Source organism: Zeus faber (assembly GCF_960531495.2).
Source record: "Zeus faber genome assembly, chromosome: 1".
Taxonomy (NCBI): Eukaryota; Metazoa; Chordata; class Actinopteri; order Zeiformes; family Zeidae; genus Zeus; species Zeus faber.
Window position 1 is genome coordinate 60,558,024 of NC_137193.1, and position 12,853 is coordinate 60,570,876.

Consider the following 12,853-nt stretch of genomic DNA (forward strand, 5'->3'; position numbering starts at 1 on the left):
ACAGTCCAATATGTTTTTGTGTCATTTCCCATTAAAAGGCAATTGAAAGCATGCATTAAAATAAAAGACACCGTGCCCCCCCCTCCCCCTCCAGCTGGCCGAAGATGTGATCTGCCACAAGGCCGACCTGCGCTTCGTCTCCATCTCGGGTCAGAAGGTTCTGGACTCCGTGCAGGGAGCCCTGGAGCGCTCCGCGGGTCCCGAACCCACGCTGGACGACACCAGGCAGCTGGTGACGGAGAAGCTGCAGGACGCCAACCACCGCTACACAGCGCTGCACACCAAGGTAGCGACCAGCAAGAAAACCAAAACCTATCAGAAATAGTGGAAATAAATTTCTGTGATTGGTATTCACTAGTCCAGTGTAAAACATGGCTGTTTGTGAAAGGCGTGGCGACACGTGGTGAAATCCCCTCTTTCTCACAGGACAAAACACACCCAAGTTGCACTTTGGGATAAACTTGCTTTTTCTAATTTTATCAATTTTACACGTGTCGCGTGTCCGCACCAAACATGCCTGTTGGGAATGGGCCGATTGCTTTCACAGGAAGCCCCGCCCCCCGCTGGCTTGCTGTTTCTCATGGGACGCTCCACCCCGCGTTAGGTCACTGTTCGCTGTTTATTAATATTACACGTGTCGTGTGACTAAATTGCACCAAATTCGACACTGCACATCCTTGGGTTCCCAGCGATACACCTCCCACGTGTGAAGAAGAATGGATAAATGATTGTGGAGATAATCGAAGGACATACAGACACACACTACATAAATTCCTGCCTTTATAGTTACAGTAGATTGTGCTGAAGAACAGAATTGTGTTTTCTACATCTTATACACACACCTTATTTCCTCATCTGATTTTTTATGAGTCACATGCATATAGGTATGCAGTGAAATGCAAAGTGGCAGAGCCTGCATAGATTGTGCACATTTTTTGCTGCAAAAACAATAGACTTTCAAATATACAGTAACAATGTTTAAAATAAAATAGAATAAAAATATAAATAAAAATGTGGACTATACAATAAAAAAAGTGTGTGTGTGTGTGTGTGTGTGTGTGTGTGTGTGTGTGTGTGTGTGTGTGTGTGTGTGTGTGTGTGTGTGTGTGTGTGTGTGTGTGTGTGTGTGTGTGTGTGTGTGTGTACTGTACATCTGAAGTGTGCAACAAATAGCAGATGAGCAGCAGTGTGTGTGTAGGTGTATGGTATAATATAGTAGGTCTGTATCATTTATCATCTCTTCCTAACTAAACCTATTCTCTGGTTCCTATTCCTCCCCCAGTCGTCTGAGCTGGGGGGCCGCCTCTCCTCGCTGGTGGAGCGTTTCCAGCAGTACCAGGACGAGGCAGTGTCGCTGCACTCGTGGCTCAGCGCTCAGGAGCAGAACCAGAACGAGGCCCGACCGGGAGAGACAGACGCCCAGGACCTGCAGAACACCCTGAGACAAGTGCAGGTAGAATCACTCAAATATTTATTCAAATGTGCAAATTTACATATAAGTTACATATAAAAAATATACATTGAATTTTCCCTTGAGATTGTAAGTGTGATCAACTGAATGCAAAAAGACTTGATTAGATGTAACTTGACAAGTTATAAAGTCCACACACACATACACACACACACTGAAATAATTGATTTTACTTTATTAAAAGAACCAAAACATGACACAAAATTGATTGAATTCCACATTGATATTTATACTAAAAGTATATCAGTACTTGCCTTTAAATGTATTTAAGATAAGATTATTTTTGTAAAAGTACTTCTATCCAGTGTCCTGATATGACAGTCTATCATACAGCATGAAGTATTCCTGTATCTTTTTACAATATACAATTTACTTTCAACTTTTAATATATATAAAAAACATCCATTTTTGAATCTATTTTTAACCAAATTCCATAACTGTGTTTTAACTTATATGAAATGTGGTACAGTAGAAATGATGTCATTTTGCTTTGAAACGTAGCGGAGTAAAAGTTGAAAGTCTCAAACGGAACACACTTGAGTAGATAATGTACTTAAGTAGAGTAACAATATACTGAGTTACTTCCCACCAATACAACACACACAGTTCAGTACAAAACCAAGTAAATTATGTACTTACATACAGAAATGTAAATGTATTCAACTGTGAATCCACATTTCTACATTGCAGTCGCTGCAGGATGAGCTGGCAGAACGCTCGGTTCAGCTGGAAAAGGTGAAGCGAGCCGGCAGAGATCTGGTCAGCACCGACGAGTCGCCCTCCCTGAAGGCCGTGGACATCCTCTGCACTGCAGGTCAGTTCCGACAGAACACAGCGCCTGTTTTACCAATATTTAGGCCTTAATGCGCTTTAAATAGTCTTTGCCACTAGAGGGAGCAGTAGTCTATCATAAACTGATCATAATCAGAAACCCTTAACCCTGTGTCTTTGTGTCCTGAAAAGTACATTTTCTAATTATTATGCCTTAAAAGTCATTCAATTGTATTTAATTTGAATGAACGAGGTCTTAATTACAGCATAAACATTTTGTCTCATTTTTTATATGTGTATATACATTTTTCTCATAATTAGTCAAGTTCTTCTCCATCAGCGTCGACATTTCTGATGTTATAAAACCCTTAATCCTGCCACTGAGCCTAATTATGACCTTACATGTACCTGTTCTAGATTAACCCAACTCACTTTGTACTGACCTGGAGAGAAAAAGCCTTCTCCTTACCTGTCTGAAGTTCTGTGGTTAAAAAGTCCTATTTCGATTTATTCCAGGTCCTAATGTCCTAATGTTAGCTTACGTTACCTTGCCCTCTGGACTCAAGGAAACTGTTCTAATAACCAATCATAGAATCGTCTAGTTAATAACCTGCCCTGTTCCTACATAATACTTACTTCTCTTTTAAAGATATAGTACTTACCTGCAAAAAGTCACTACAATACCGAATTTGATAAGAGAGAGGATTTTTCAAAAAAATTGTCTAAAATATCTTGGAAAATATGACACATATTGTACAGCCACTCTACAGCTATTTTAAATTGCACACATCGCTTTGCTCATTTCCCATTTTTTCTGATTATTGCATGTTTGATTCCAAAAGATCTTCCAGACTTTAAAAAGGAAGACCCTGTTTCAGATCAGACCATCAGCATATAAAGATCTTTACAACCTTACTTACATTTACCCTCTCTCTCCCGCTCAGACGGTCTGGAGAGGAGGTTCGGTTCTCTCTCAGCATCGGTCTCCGATCGGGCGGAGCGCCTCCAGACGGCTGTGGCCCAGTCGGTCAGCGTCCAGGAGGGGCTGAAGGCCCTGCTGGCCTGGCTGGACCAGCTGGTCCTGGACCCTGGACCCGTGCAGCCCACCTCACAGGCCGTGCAGGAGGCCATGACCCAGAACCAGGTAGCGTCCAAGGGCTTTATCATATTTATTTTTTAATTTGACTTTTTATTGCTTGCATATATTTCTCTGTTTAATGCCATGTGTTTGCATTTAATTGTATTTTAATTTCTGTTTCATTTATTTTGTTTACTCATACCTCCTCTTTGTTATTCTCCCCTTCTTCCTCCTCCTCCTCCAGAAACTTCGCCAGGAGCTGGTTTCACGGCAGGGCAGCATGGAAGCCACTCGGGATTCCGTGTCCACGCTGCTGCGGCGGAGCTCGGACACCTCTTTGGCCTCCGGCCTCCAGGGGCCACTTGCGGAGCTGGCTGGGCGCTACACAGCAGCCCAGGCCAGCCAGGCGGAGCGGGAGGCAGAGCTTAAGGGCCTGCTGCCCCACCTGGAGAGCTACGAGCGCCTGGGAGCCGACTTGCAGGCCTTCAGCCAGAGCAGGACGAGGGCCCTGGGCCCCGTGGGGCAGCCTGACCGAGGAGTGGACGACTACAGGCAGACCCTGGAGGTGGGGGGCCAAAAAAACAACAGTCTGCAAATATATCATAGAAATATGTGACATAAAAGGCTTAAAACACTGTTTACTATACAGATGGAATATGAAGGCTAAATTACGTAATATTATTATTATTATTATTTTTACATTTTCAATGGTTAGAGCGTTTGTTATCATATTTAGTAGGTTAATAGGGCCGGTAGTTTAATAACTCAACAACTGATGCATGTCTGTTTTCAGGAGGTGAAGTCGGAGCTGGAGCAGGAGGCCGGGCAGCTCAAGTCGTTCTGCGACCTGGGGACGGAGCTCAGCCAATCGCAGGCCTTCGCCAACACCCAGAGCCTGGTGGACCACGTCAGAGCTGTGTCCGGCGCCTTCAGACAGCTGGAAGACAACGTCAACGAGAGGTAGATTTATTATTTTGATCTGGATTCGGGGGAGCGTGTTTTGTTTATTTGCGGTGCTTTTCACGTTAGAAAAAACAAACTTTAAGATGTACATTGAAAATAAGATTCAAATAATATTCTCTATTGAATCTAATATTCTCACAAAGTTGTTTGTAATTGTTTTTTACTTTAACAGTTAAAAACAATATCGAATGGTGCAGGGATGGCGTATTTTTGTTGGCCAACCTGGAAGTCAGCGTCGCCATAGTTCCCTTGACCAAACTCCAATGGGATTTTTCTATTGGATTTTGGATTATTGCGGAAAATAACCTCTGTGGCAATAAGAGTTTATGATACTTACACGTTTTGTTTTGCAGGAAAATCTTCGCAAATGAACACCACTTTTATGATTTTTGAAGCTTAAAAAGCAACCGCCAGAACTAAAAAGCTAATGTTATATAACCTATAATAACCGTTATATAACACTATAAACGAACGACACCGTGCCAGCATGACTTCAGCGTCAGCACCACTAAGCCTCCGACTTGTAATTTGGTTTCGTGCACTTACCTCTTCTACAAAGACCTGGACAGTTTGAGTCAGAATAGTTTGCAAGAGCAAGAGTATAAACAAAACTAGAGGCTGTAAAGGCGGATTGGTGAGAAGCTTCAAAATTCAGGAGTGGGGTATTTACTGACGTATTATGTTATTATATTATGATGACGTCGGAGAACAAAATGTGACAATCTCTTCAGCTTGTGTTACCCACAGACCTTATTTCAGGCATCGAACCAAAAACAAATTGAAAAACCCACTGACCTTGGGACGAGGGAACCGGAAGCGCAAAAATGCCAACACATTTCCGGGTTTTCAGATTCATTCCTGCAGCACTCTATGAAAGCCTTTCACTTGCTATTTTCCCTGCAGTTCCCCATGAAATGCACTGGGGGGCGACATAAACCGGCAAACACGATATCTGTCTTATCTATCATCTATCTATACACCTTCTCTGTCTATCTATCCATCTATCGTATCATCCCCTTCTCTACCCCCCCCCCCCCTTTCTCTGTCTCTCTCCCTCCCTACAACTCCTCCCCCCTCGCCCTGCCCCTCTGTCTCTCTCTCCCTTCCTTCCTCTCCCAGGTTTGCTGCCATCCAGGCTTGTGAGCAGCAGCTGGGTCAGTTCCGCTCGCTCTCTGGCGCCCTCCTCAGGTGGCTGCAGACATCGCAGGGCCAGCTTCCTGTCAAGGAGCCCAACCTCGACACAGAGGGCCTGAACCGGAGGGTCCAGCAGCTGCAGGTGTGTGTGTGTGTGTGTGTGTGTGTGTGTGTGTGTGTGTGTGTGTGTGTGTGTGTGTGTGTGTGTGTGTGTGTGTGTGTGTGTGTGTGTGTGTGTGTGTGTGTGTGTGCGCGCGCGCAGGTGCGCGCATGTGTGTGACCCCACTGGTGTTTGTTTGTGTGTGTAGGAGCTTTTGGATGACTGGGAGTCTCGAGGGTCCCGGGTCCAGGAGCTGAACCAGACCGGATCCGAGCTGGAGGCTGTCATCATCGACGTCACAGCCCCCCATACCAAGACTGGTAAGCCGCAGTTCAGGGGTGCTCAACGCGGGATCCGGGGATCCCCGCAGGGGTCCTTCAAGAGGTTCCGGGGCGGTCCCCAGCAAAAACAATAAATATCTAAAAGTTTTTCTGTGGAATGGATCAATTTAAAGAAATCCCTGCATTTCAGAAATGTGATATTTGTGAACAGTCATTTGTTGCTGCATTTGTTATTGTTATGTATAACTTTTAAATTTCGTTAGATTTCTTTGTGCACTCTAGAAGTTGTGATTTCTAATTGCCCCCGTTTTGAAATTCCATAAAATAGCACTACTCAATTTTGGTTTAGTTTCGTATTTAAAAAAAATAAAAAAATAAACTGCTGGCTGGTTTTCGGTGGAACATTTGTCATTAGGAGTGAATATCAAAACAAAACGCTCGGCTGAGCCTCTTTTGAATCACTGCGCAGTTAGAACCTCGTTTATCCAAACCACACAGACATGATCGTGAAATGTTAGTTTTTCCAAAACGTGAATGATTGATTACACATGAAAACTCCTCTTAAATCATGAATCATGAATTGTGTTTATTTAAACGGCGCCAGAAATAGAACATCGGAATATTCTGTTTATTTACAGAGGGTCTGGTTATACTTTCATATATCTCTAAATTTAATCTGTAAATTAGGAGTTCTGAATGGAAAAAGTAACATAATCCAATTTTTTTGAGTTAAATAATAAAATTGTAATAATAAAACAATATACTCTGCAGTATATTGTTTTATTATTACAATTTTATAATTAAAATTTTGACAGATTTTCTCTCTAAAGGTTGAGAAAAAAACCCAGACAAGCTAGTCATTAGAGAAACTAAGATGACTCATCCCCCAGCTAGTCGTTTAACTCCCAGTTCCCTCTCTCTTTCCTCCCCTGTGTAAAAGGTAGAATAACACAAGATTAATTGGGAGAAAATGTCAAATTTCCTTGTAGAATTGAACAGTGAATGACTGGAGGAGCAGCCCTCCCTCGGTGCTGATTTATCTAATCACCTCTTCTGGTTTCTCAGTTAAAGTAAAAGTACTTGTCATCCTGATAACAATTTACAAAAAAATTGTAAAGGTGGGGTCGTAGTAATTTACATACTATATATATATATGTAGTATATGTGTAGAAATATGAAACAGTGTTTCTCTTTCCTAGTTGCTCCTCAGATAAACGGCTCCACCAACCCAGGAAGTGTTAATGGCATCCACACGTGTAAAGGTGAGTCTGTCTTTCTTTCTTTCCTTCTTTCTCTCATTGTCTTTCAATCTCCTTTTTTTCTTTCTTTCTGTCTTGAATTCTTTGTGTCCTGTAATGTTTATCCTGTTATCATATTGTAACCGTTTAATCTATATTACATTCCGTTATGTTTAAATGAACTGTTAATACTAGATATTGAAAACATTGACATTTTGGCAGAGTTCCTCTCTGAAAAATATTTTTGAATTTTGAAATCCACCCAATCACATTTTGACATCCAAAATCTCCTGTTTTTTTTTCCATGCCTTCGGCCCGCCCAGACCTGACGGAGTTGCAGGTGGCGGTGGCGGACGTGAACGGCCGCTACGACGCCCTGGGCTCGGAGCTGCGTGAGCGCCATGGCCGCCAGCGAGCCGCTCTAGAGCTGCGGCAGAGCACCCGACGGGGCGCCGAGGAGCTGAGCGGCTGGCTGAGGGAGCGGGAGCTCAGCCTGGAGCAGGGCCACGCCGCCTCCCCCTCCAGACCCGAGGTGGTACGAGCCAAGGCCCAGGAGAACAAGGTAGGCTCCGGCGTACTCTCTCCAAAGTGTGATGTATTTTTCTCTTTTGTCTTATTTATTCATTTTATTTTATTGCAAAAATATAAGAATACTTGTCGTTAAAAGACAAAAACTATACAATGTAACACAATCAGGAAAATGCAATTTACAGGCTTTTATTCAGAATTTTAAAGAGAATTAAAAATAAGTAAATTAAAATGATGAAAGTAAAATAAGTTATAAAAATAACTTGAAAGAAAGAAACAAGTGTTAAATACTTCTTACCAAAGAAATGATCTAACTCACAGTAGCTTTATTCCTCAATGATCTATTTCAAATAACCTATTTTTATAATCTATATGTTACACAATGATGAAACAAAAAGTTCCTTAAAGAGTGGTTTGTGATTTGGAAAAATAATAACAAACATATCAAAGTAAATTTGTATATCACATTTCATACACAAGGGTAATCCATGATTTAATTGAATAATAATTAATTCATTCAACATATTACAAAAAAAAAAAAGTTAATTCCAGGATTGTTTAACAATCCAAAACCGCCTGGAACCTCGAAACTTGGATACAAAAAGAACATGACATTTGGAAGGAATAAATCCCCTCCTTCGAGCAACTCTCCTTTCCTACTCTCCTCCATCCGCAGGCCCTGCTGACGGAGCTGGCAGAGCATTCTGGAAAGGTGGAGGAGCTGAAGGCCTCGCTGAGGAAGCTCATCTCTGAGAACCCCGACTCCCCCGAGGCCGGGAGCTGGAGGCAGCAGCTGCAGGAGATCGGTGAGGGACCAAAGATGAAGTTCAAATTCAAGTTCAAGAGATTATTTGTCACATACATACACATACGGTCGTACATATATGCAGTGAAATGTCATGACACCCGGTGATTACGCACAAGCTCAGTAAGCTCAAAAAATACTCTAATGTGCGCACACGGTGCTCGCGCAGGCGGCCGCAAGGGGCGGCGCCACAATCGCGATTCTGGGTTCTATGATTATATAGAATTAAGAATATTAGAATTAATTGTCTGTGTTGTGAAATGAAGATAAACTTTATTTTACCCATATAATGTATCATATTACATCAGAATATACCAATTACATGATAATCACAATCCCTAACATTTAAATTTAGTAATTTTTCTTGAAATACTTAGAATTTTGACTGACAAATCAGTTGTTTTGGAGATCATATCAAGTCTCCTGGAAATCAAGCTCCATGTTAAAAACCTTCCAGTCTGATCTGCAGCCACGTGGAACTTAGGATTTGTTTCTTGCGAATCACCCTTTTAAACGGTTCAGCGGTCCGTACTCACTCCGGCGAAAAGAGCGCATGGGTCTTGGAGCGAGTCTGAGTCGGTTGTGATCGGTTCCCCCCAGACGGCCGCTGGCAGACAGCCAGCCGGACCGCATCACGGCGGCAGGAGGAGCTGGAGGCGTGCGCCGACCGCCTGGGCAGCTTCTCGGCGGCCGGCGCTCAGCTTGGCCCGTGGCTGAAGGAGAAGGAGCTGATGCTGAGCGTCCTGGGGCCCCTGAGCATCGACCCCAACATGCTCAGCACGCAGCAGCAGCAAGTGCAGGTAGGGGGATCTTTTTTTGTGTTTCTTTTTTTTTCTTTTTTTTTTTTTTGGCTACCTTTGCGCATCGAGTCAGTTCTCCCAAGAAATTGAGGTTTTCCGATTAAAATGATTTACGGAGATGTAACCAAAATTCGCTAGAGCTTCGGATTTTGCAAAATTGCCATGACTTTTCTGCATAAAATCTCAACAGAGCGTGTAAAGTTGTTCCCCAGAGAACAGAGAGCCTGGACATTGTGAACCTCGTTCAGTTTTTGTTTGGATGTTGAACTGAAATATTTTCCCTATTTTTTACTTTTGAGCTGGTTCTTTATTTTTCGGCAATTTTAAAAAGATGAATAAAATAAATAAATAAAATAATCCTAGGGATGCAGAATGTGACTATTTCTTCATTGGAAGATGTTTTACTTAAAATGCTGTTTTTCTTTGACTTTTTATTTTTGCTGATTTTTCAGTTTTTCTTTATCAAATCTATTTTATTGACAGAACACTTGAAAACAGGGCAGAAATAAACAAAACATAAAAAAAAATATTTACAATCATTATTTATCTTGAATTATAACTGTCAAATTATTAGCCTTCAGCTTCTGCAAGCAATTCTCAAATCATTCTTCACTACGTAATTCTCACAATTGTTTCGCTGTATGACCGAGACGTCCTAGTTAACAAGTGAACATTGTCTCACCCCCCCCCCCCCCCCCCAAGTTCATGCTGCGTGAGTTCGAGACCCGCCGGCCCCAGTTCGACCAGCTCACCCAGTCCGCCGAGGGCATCCTCTGCCCGGCCAGCAACGCCCCCCAGGACCCCAAAGACTTGGCGGAGGTCCGGGCCGAGCTGGGCTCCATCACCGAGCAGTGGGACGAGCTGACGTCCCGGCTCAGCCAGAGGTCGAAGCACATCGACCAGGCCCAGGGCACCAGCGAGCGCTACCAGGTAAAACAAAAATATTTCACTATAATTCATTCATACTATAATACAGTATATAATATCATATTTAATATAAAGAGATAACCCACAAAGCAACACCAAAAGTCCTGCGCTATCTCTTGAAAACCATGGACCAGGGGATGGTAGCTCAGGCGGTAGAGCTGGTGGTCTAGTGATCTAAAGGTTGCTGGTTCGATCCCAGGCTCCTCCTGCTAGCATGCTGTAGTGTCCTTGAGCAAGACACTTAACCCCTAATTGCTCCTGATGGCTGCGTCCGTCGGTGTTTGAACAATTGTAAGTCGCTTTGGATAAAAGCGTCTGCTAAAATGACTAAAAATAAAAAAAATAAAAAATAAAAAATGGACGCCGGCAAACAAATATTGAAATAATAGTATATATTTTTTTCATTTATGTGATTGTGACACTTGTTTAAAAAAAATCTGATATACTTTACATTCAATTTATTTTTTTATGTTTGTATGTAGAGAACGACCTCTGCAAACGTCCCTGGTTCTGATTTATATTAGATTAGATTACATTTAACTAATTGTCATTGCACAGAGTACAACTACTGAGGCATCGAAATGCATTTCTCTGCATTTTCCCATCCTAGTAACTGACGTATCTAGGAGCAGTGGGCTGCATGTACCGGCGCCTGGGGAACTGTTAGGGGGTTAAGTGTCTTGTTCAAGGACACATCAGCACGCTACCAGAGGGAACCGGGGATTGAACCGGCAATCTTCCATTTACTAGACGACCCACTTTTTATCCAGCGGGTCTCAGCGAACCACCAGTGATACTCTGTCAGATGTTTTTTTTGGCTTCAGGAGTCAGTCTGAAGACCGACACTATGACGCTAATTAGTTTCTGTGTGCGCGCTGTCGGTTCCCACACAATGTCGCTCTTTCACTAAAATCCCCCAAACAGATTTGTGTTGTTATATTCATTCTCTGGCTGGAGGCCGCAGTCTTTAAGTGTGGAAGGGTCGATGCTGGGTCATGAGCAGCACAGCACCGTCCCACTGGGCCACATTTCTAACGTCGCATTTGTGCATTCAATTAACTCCTGATTCGCTATTATCACGATTCTTATGAGGCAATACAAGTATCCTGACTCTGCACCAACGCTAACCCACCCTTCACCCTCCAGGCCCTGCTGAGGGAGCTCTCCAGCAGCGTGTCGGGCCTGGGCGAGCGTCTGGACTCCCAGGCCTCGCTGAGCGCTCAGCCCGAGGCCCTGCGGCACCGCCTGCAGGAGACGGGGGAGATCCGCCAGGAGCTGGAGAGGAGGCGCGGGAAGCTGGAGGAGGCAGAGCGCCTCTGCACGGAGCTCAGCGCCATCGTGGCCGAGCCCTACCTGAAGGAGGAGCTGAGGAAGCGACTGGAGGCCGTGGGCGCTCCCCTCAGGAGCCTGGAGGAGCGGGCGGGTAGGAATAAAACACATACAACACATGTATTATTAGAGGATTACATACACATACAGCACAAAAACAATAAGGCCCTGGCTAATTATAGAACTGGGTAAAAAAAATAACTGTGAATTGTAATCTCGATACTTTGTTTGGAAGTTATGCACGAGTTTTTCAGCTTTAAACTGAAATCCACCATAGTCACAAATTAATTGAAATATATATCAATTTTTTATAAGACTGAATTTGTTTGATGAAATGTTTTTATGATGCACGTCAGATGGCGAGCGATTGGCAGCGATTGTCATTGTATGTAAAATATCAATATCTCAATATAGAATTGAGCGGTCACCCTTTGTATCGAAATTGTCCTGTGAGATCCAGCCCTCATGATTGTTTCTTCCCTCCAGCCGACGGCCTCTCCCAGCTGCAGGCGGCGCTCTCCTCCACCCAACAGTTCCAGCAGATGTTTGATGAGCTGCGCTCGTGGCTCGACGACAACTCGGATGCCCGCGACTCCTCTGCAGACCCCCTACCGTGCCGGGCCGAGGCGCTGCTCCCCCTGCTTGCTGAAGCCGAGGAGCAGCAGCGCGGGGTGGCCGCCCAGCGCGGCTCCTACGAGCTCATCCAGGCGGAGGGCGCGTCGCTGCTGGCCGCCCTGCCCGCCGGCGGAGATGAACGATCGGTGCTGCAGGGCCGCCTGGACGCCCTGCGCCACGACTGGGACGGGCTGAACGGGCGGCTTTCCCGGCACCAGGACCGGCTGCTGGCCACGCTGGGCCGGGCCGAGACCTACCGGCAGCACCGGGACAAGCTCCGGCCCTGGCTGGAGGAGTGCGAGGCCAGGGTCAGCCAGATCCAACCCTCGCTGGACCCGGTCGCCCTGGATGAGGCCCTGCAGAAGGCCCGGGAGCTGTCCCTGGACCTGGACCGGAGGGGCCCCCTGCTGGACGCCCTCAACACCGCAGCCGATGAGCTGCTGGAACAGTGCCGCGTCGGCGAAGAGGAGGTGCGTGATCTACTTGATTATAGTGTTTCGGCCTCGAGTGTACCACATTTGTATGTGAGGGGTTCTTTCTTTCGAAATAGCTGAATTTGTTTCCAAAAAAGTTTTTCATTTGGCTTTCTTACACAAGCAATTGTTTCATATGCTTGTTTTTTTTTTCCATCCTCAGGGTGTAATGGTATTGCCAGCTTTTCTTTCCCCATTGCTTTTTCTTATTGATCCAATGGCATTAAAATGTAGAATATGGATCTAAACAGATAAAAGCTGTTGAAAGTAATGAAGTTAATATGCAAACTTTGAAAACAGACTCTAGACAGAATTTTCCCTTTTCATACATTTCATGAAT

At 44.3% G+C, this 12,853-nt stretch overlaps 1 protein-coding gene across 1 annotated transcript in view; it reads left to right on the forward strand.

The window, feature by feature from the left end:
• Positions 1 to 12,853, forward strand: part of macf1a (microtubule actin crosslinking factor 1a) — a gene marked incomplete at its 5' end in the record, with an annotated part of 253,846 nt that overhangs the window by 162,745 nt on the left and 78,248 nt on the right. The window contains 15 exon segments of the mRNA XM_079998137.1: positions 95 to 286; positions 1,283 to 1,453; positions 2,162 to 2,285; positions 3,187 to 3,386; positions 3,565 to 3,885; positions 4,114 to 4,280; positions 5,403 to 5,559; positions 5,726 to 5,837; positions 6,998 to 7,060; positions 7,360 to 7,598; positions 8,241 to 8,370; positions 8,970 to 9,169; positions 9,872 to 10,099; positions 11,243 to 11,519; positions 11,912 to 12,510. Of these exon segments, the coding sequence (XP_079854263.1) occupies positions 95 to 286; positions 1,283 to 1,453; positions 2,162 to 2,285; positions 3,187 to 3,386; positions 3,565 to 3,885; positions 4,114 to 4,280; positions 5,403 to 5,559; positions 5,726 to 5,837; positions 6,998 to 7,060; positions 7,360 to 7,598; positions 8,241 to 8,370; positions 8,970 to 9,169; positions 9,872 to 10,099; positions 11,243 to 11,519; positions 11,912 to 12,510 (3,180 nt within the window).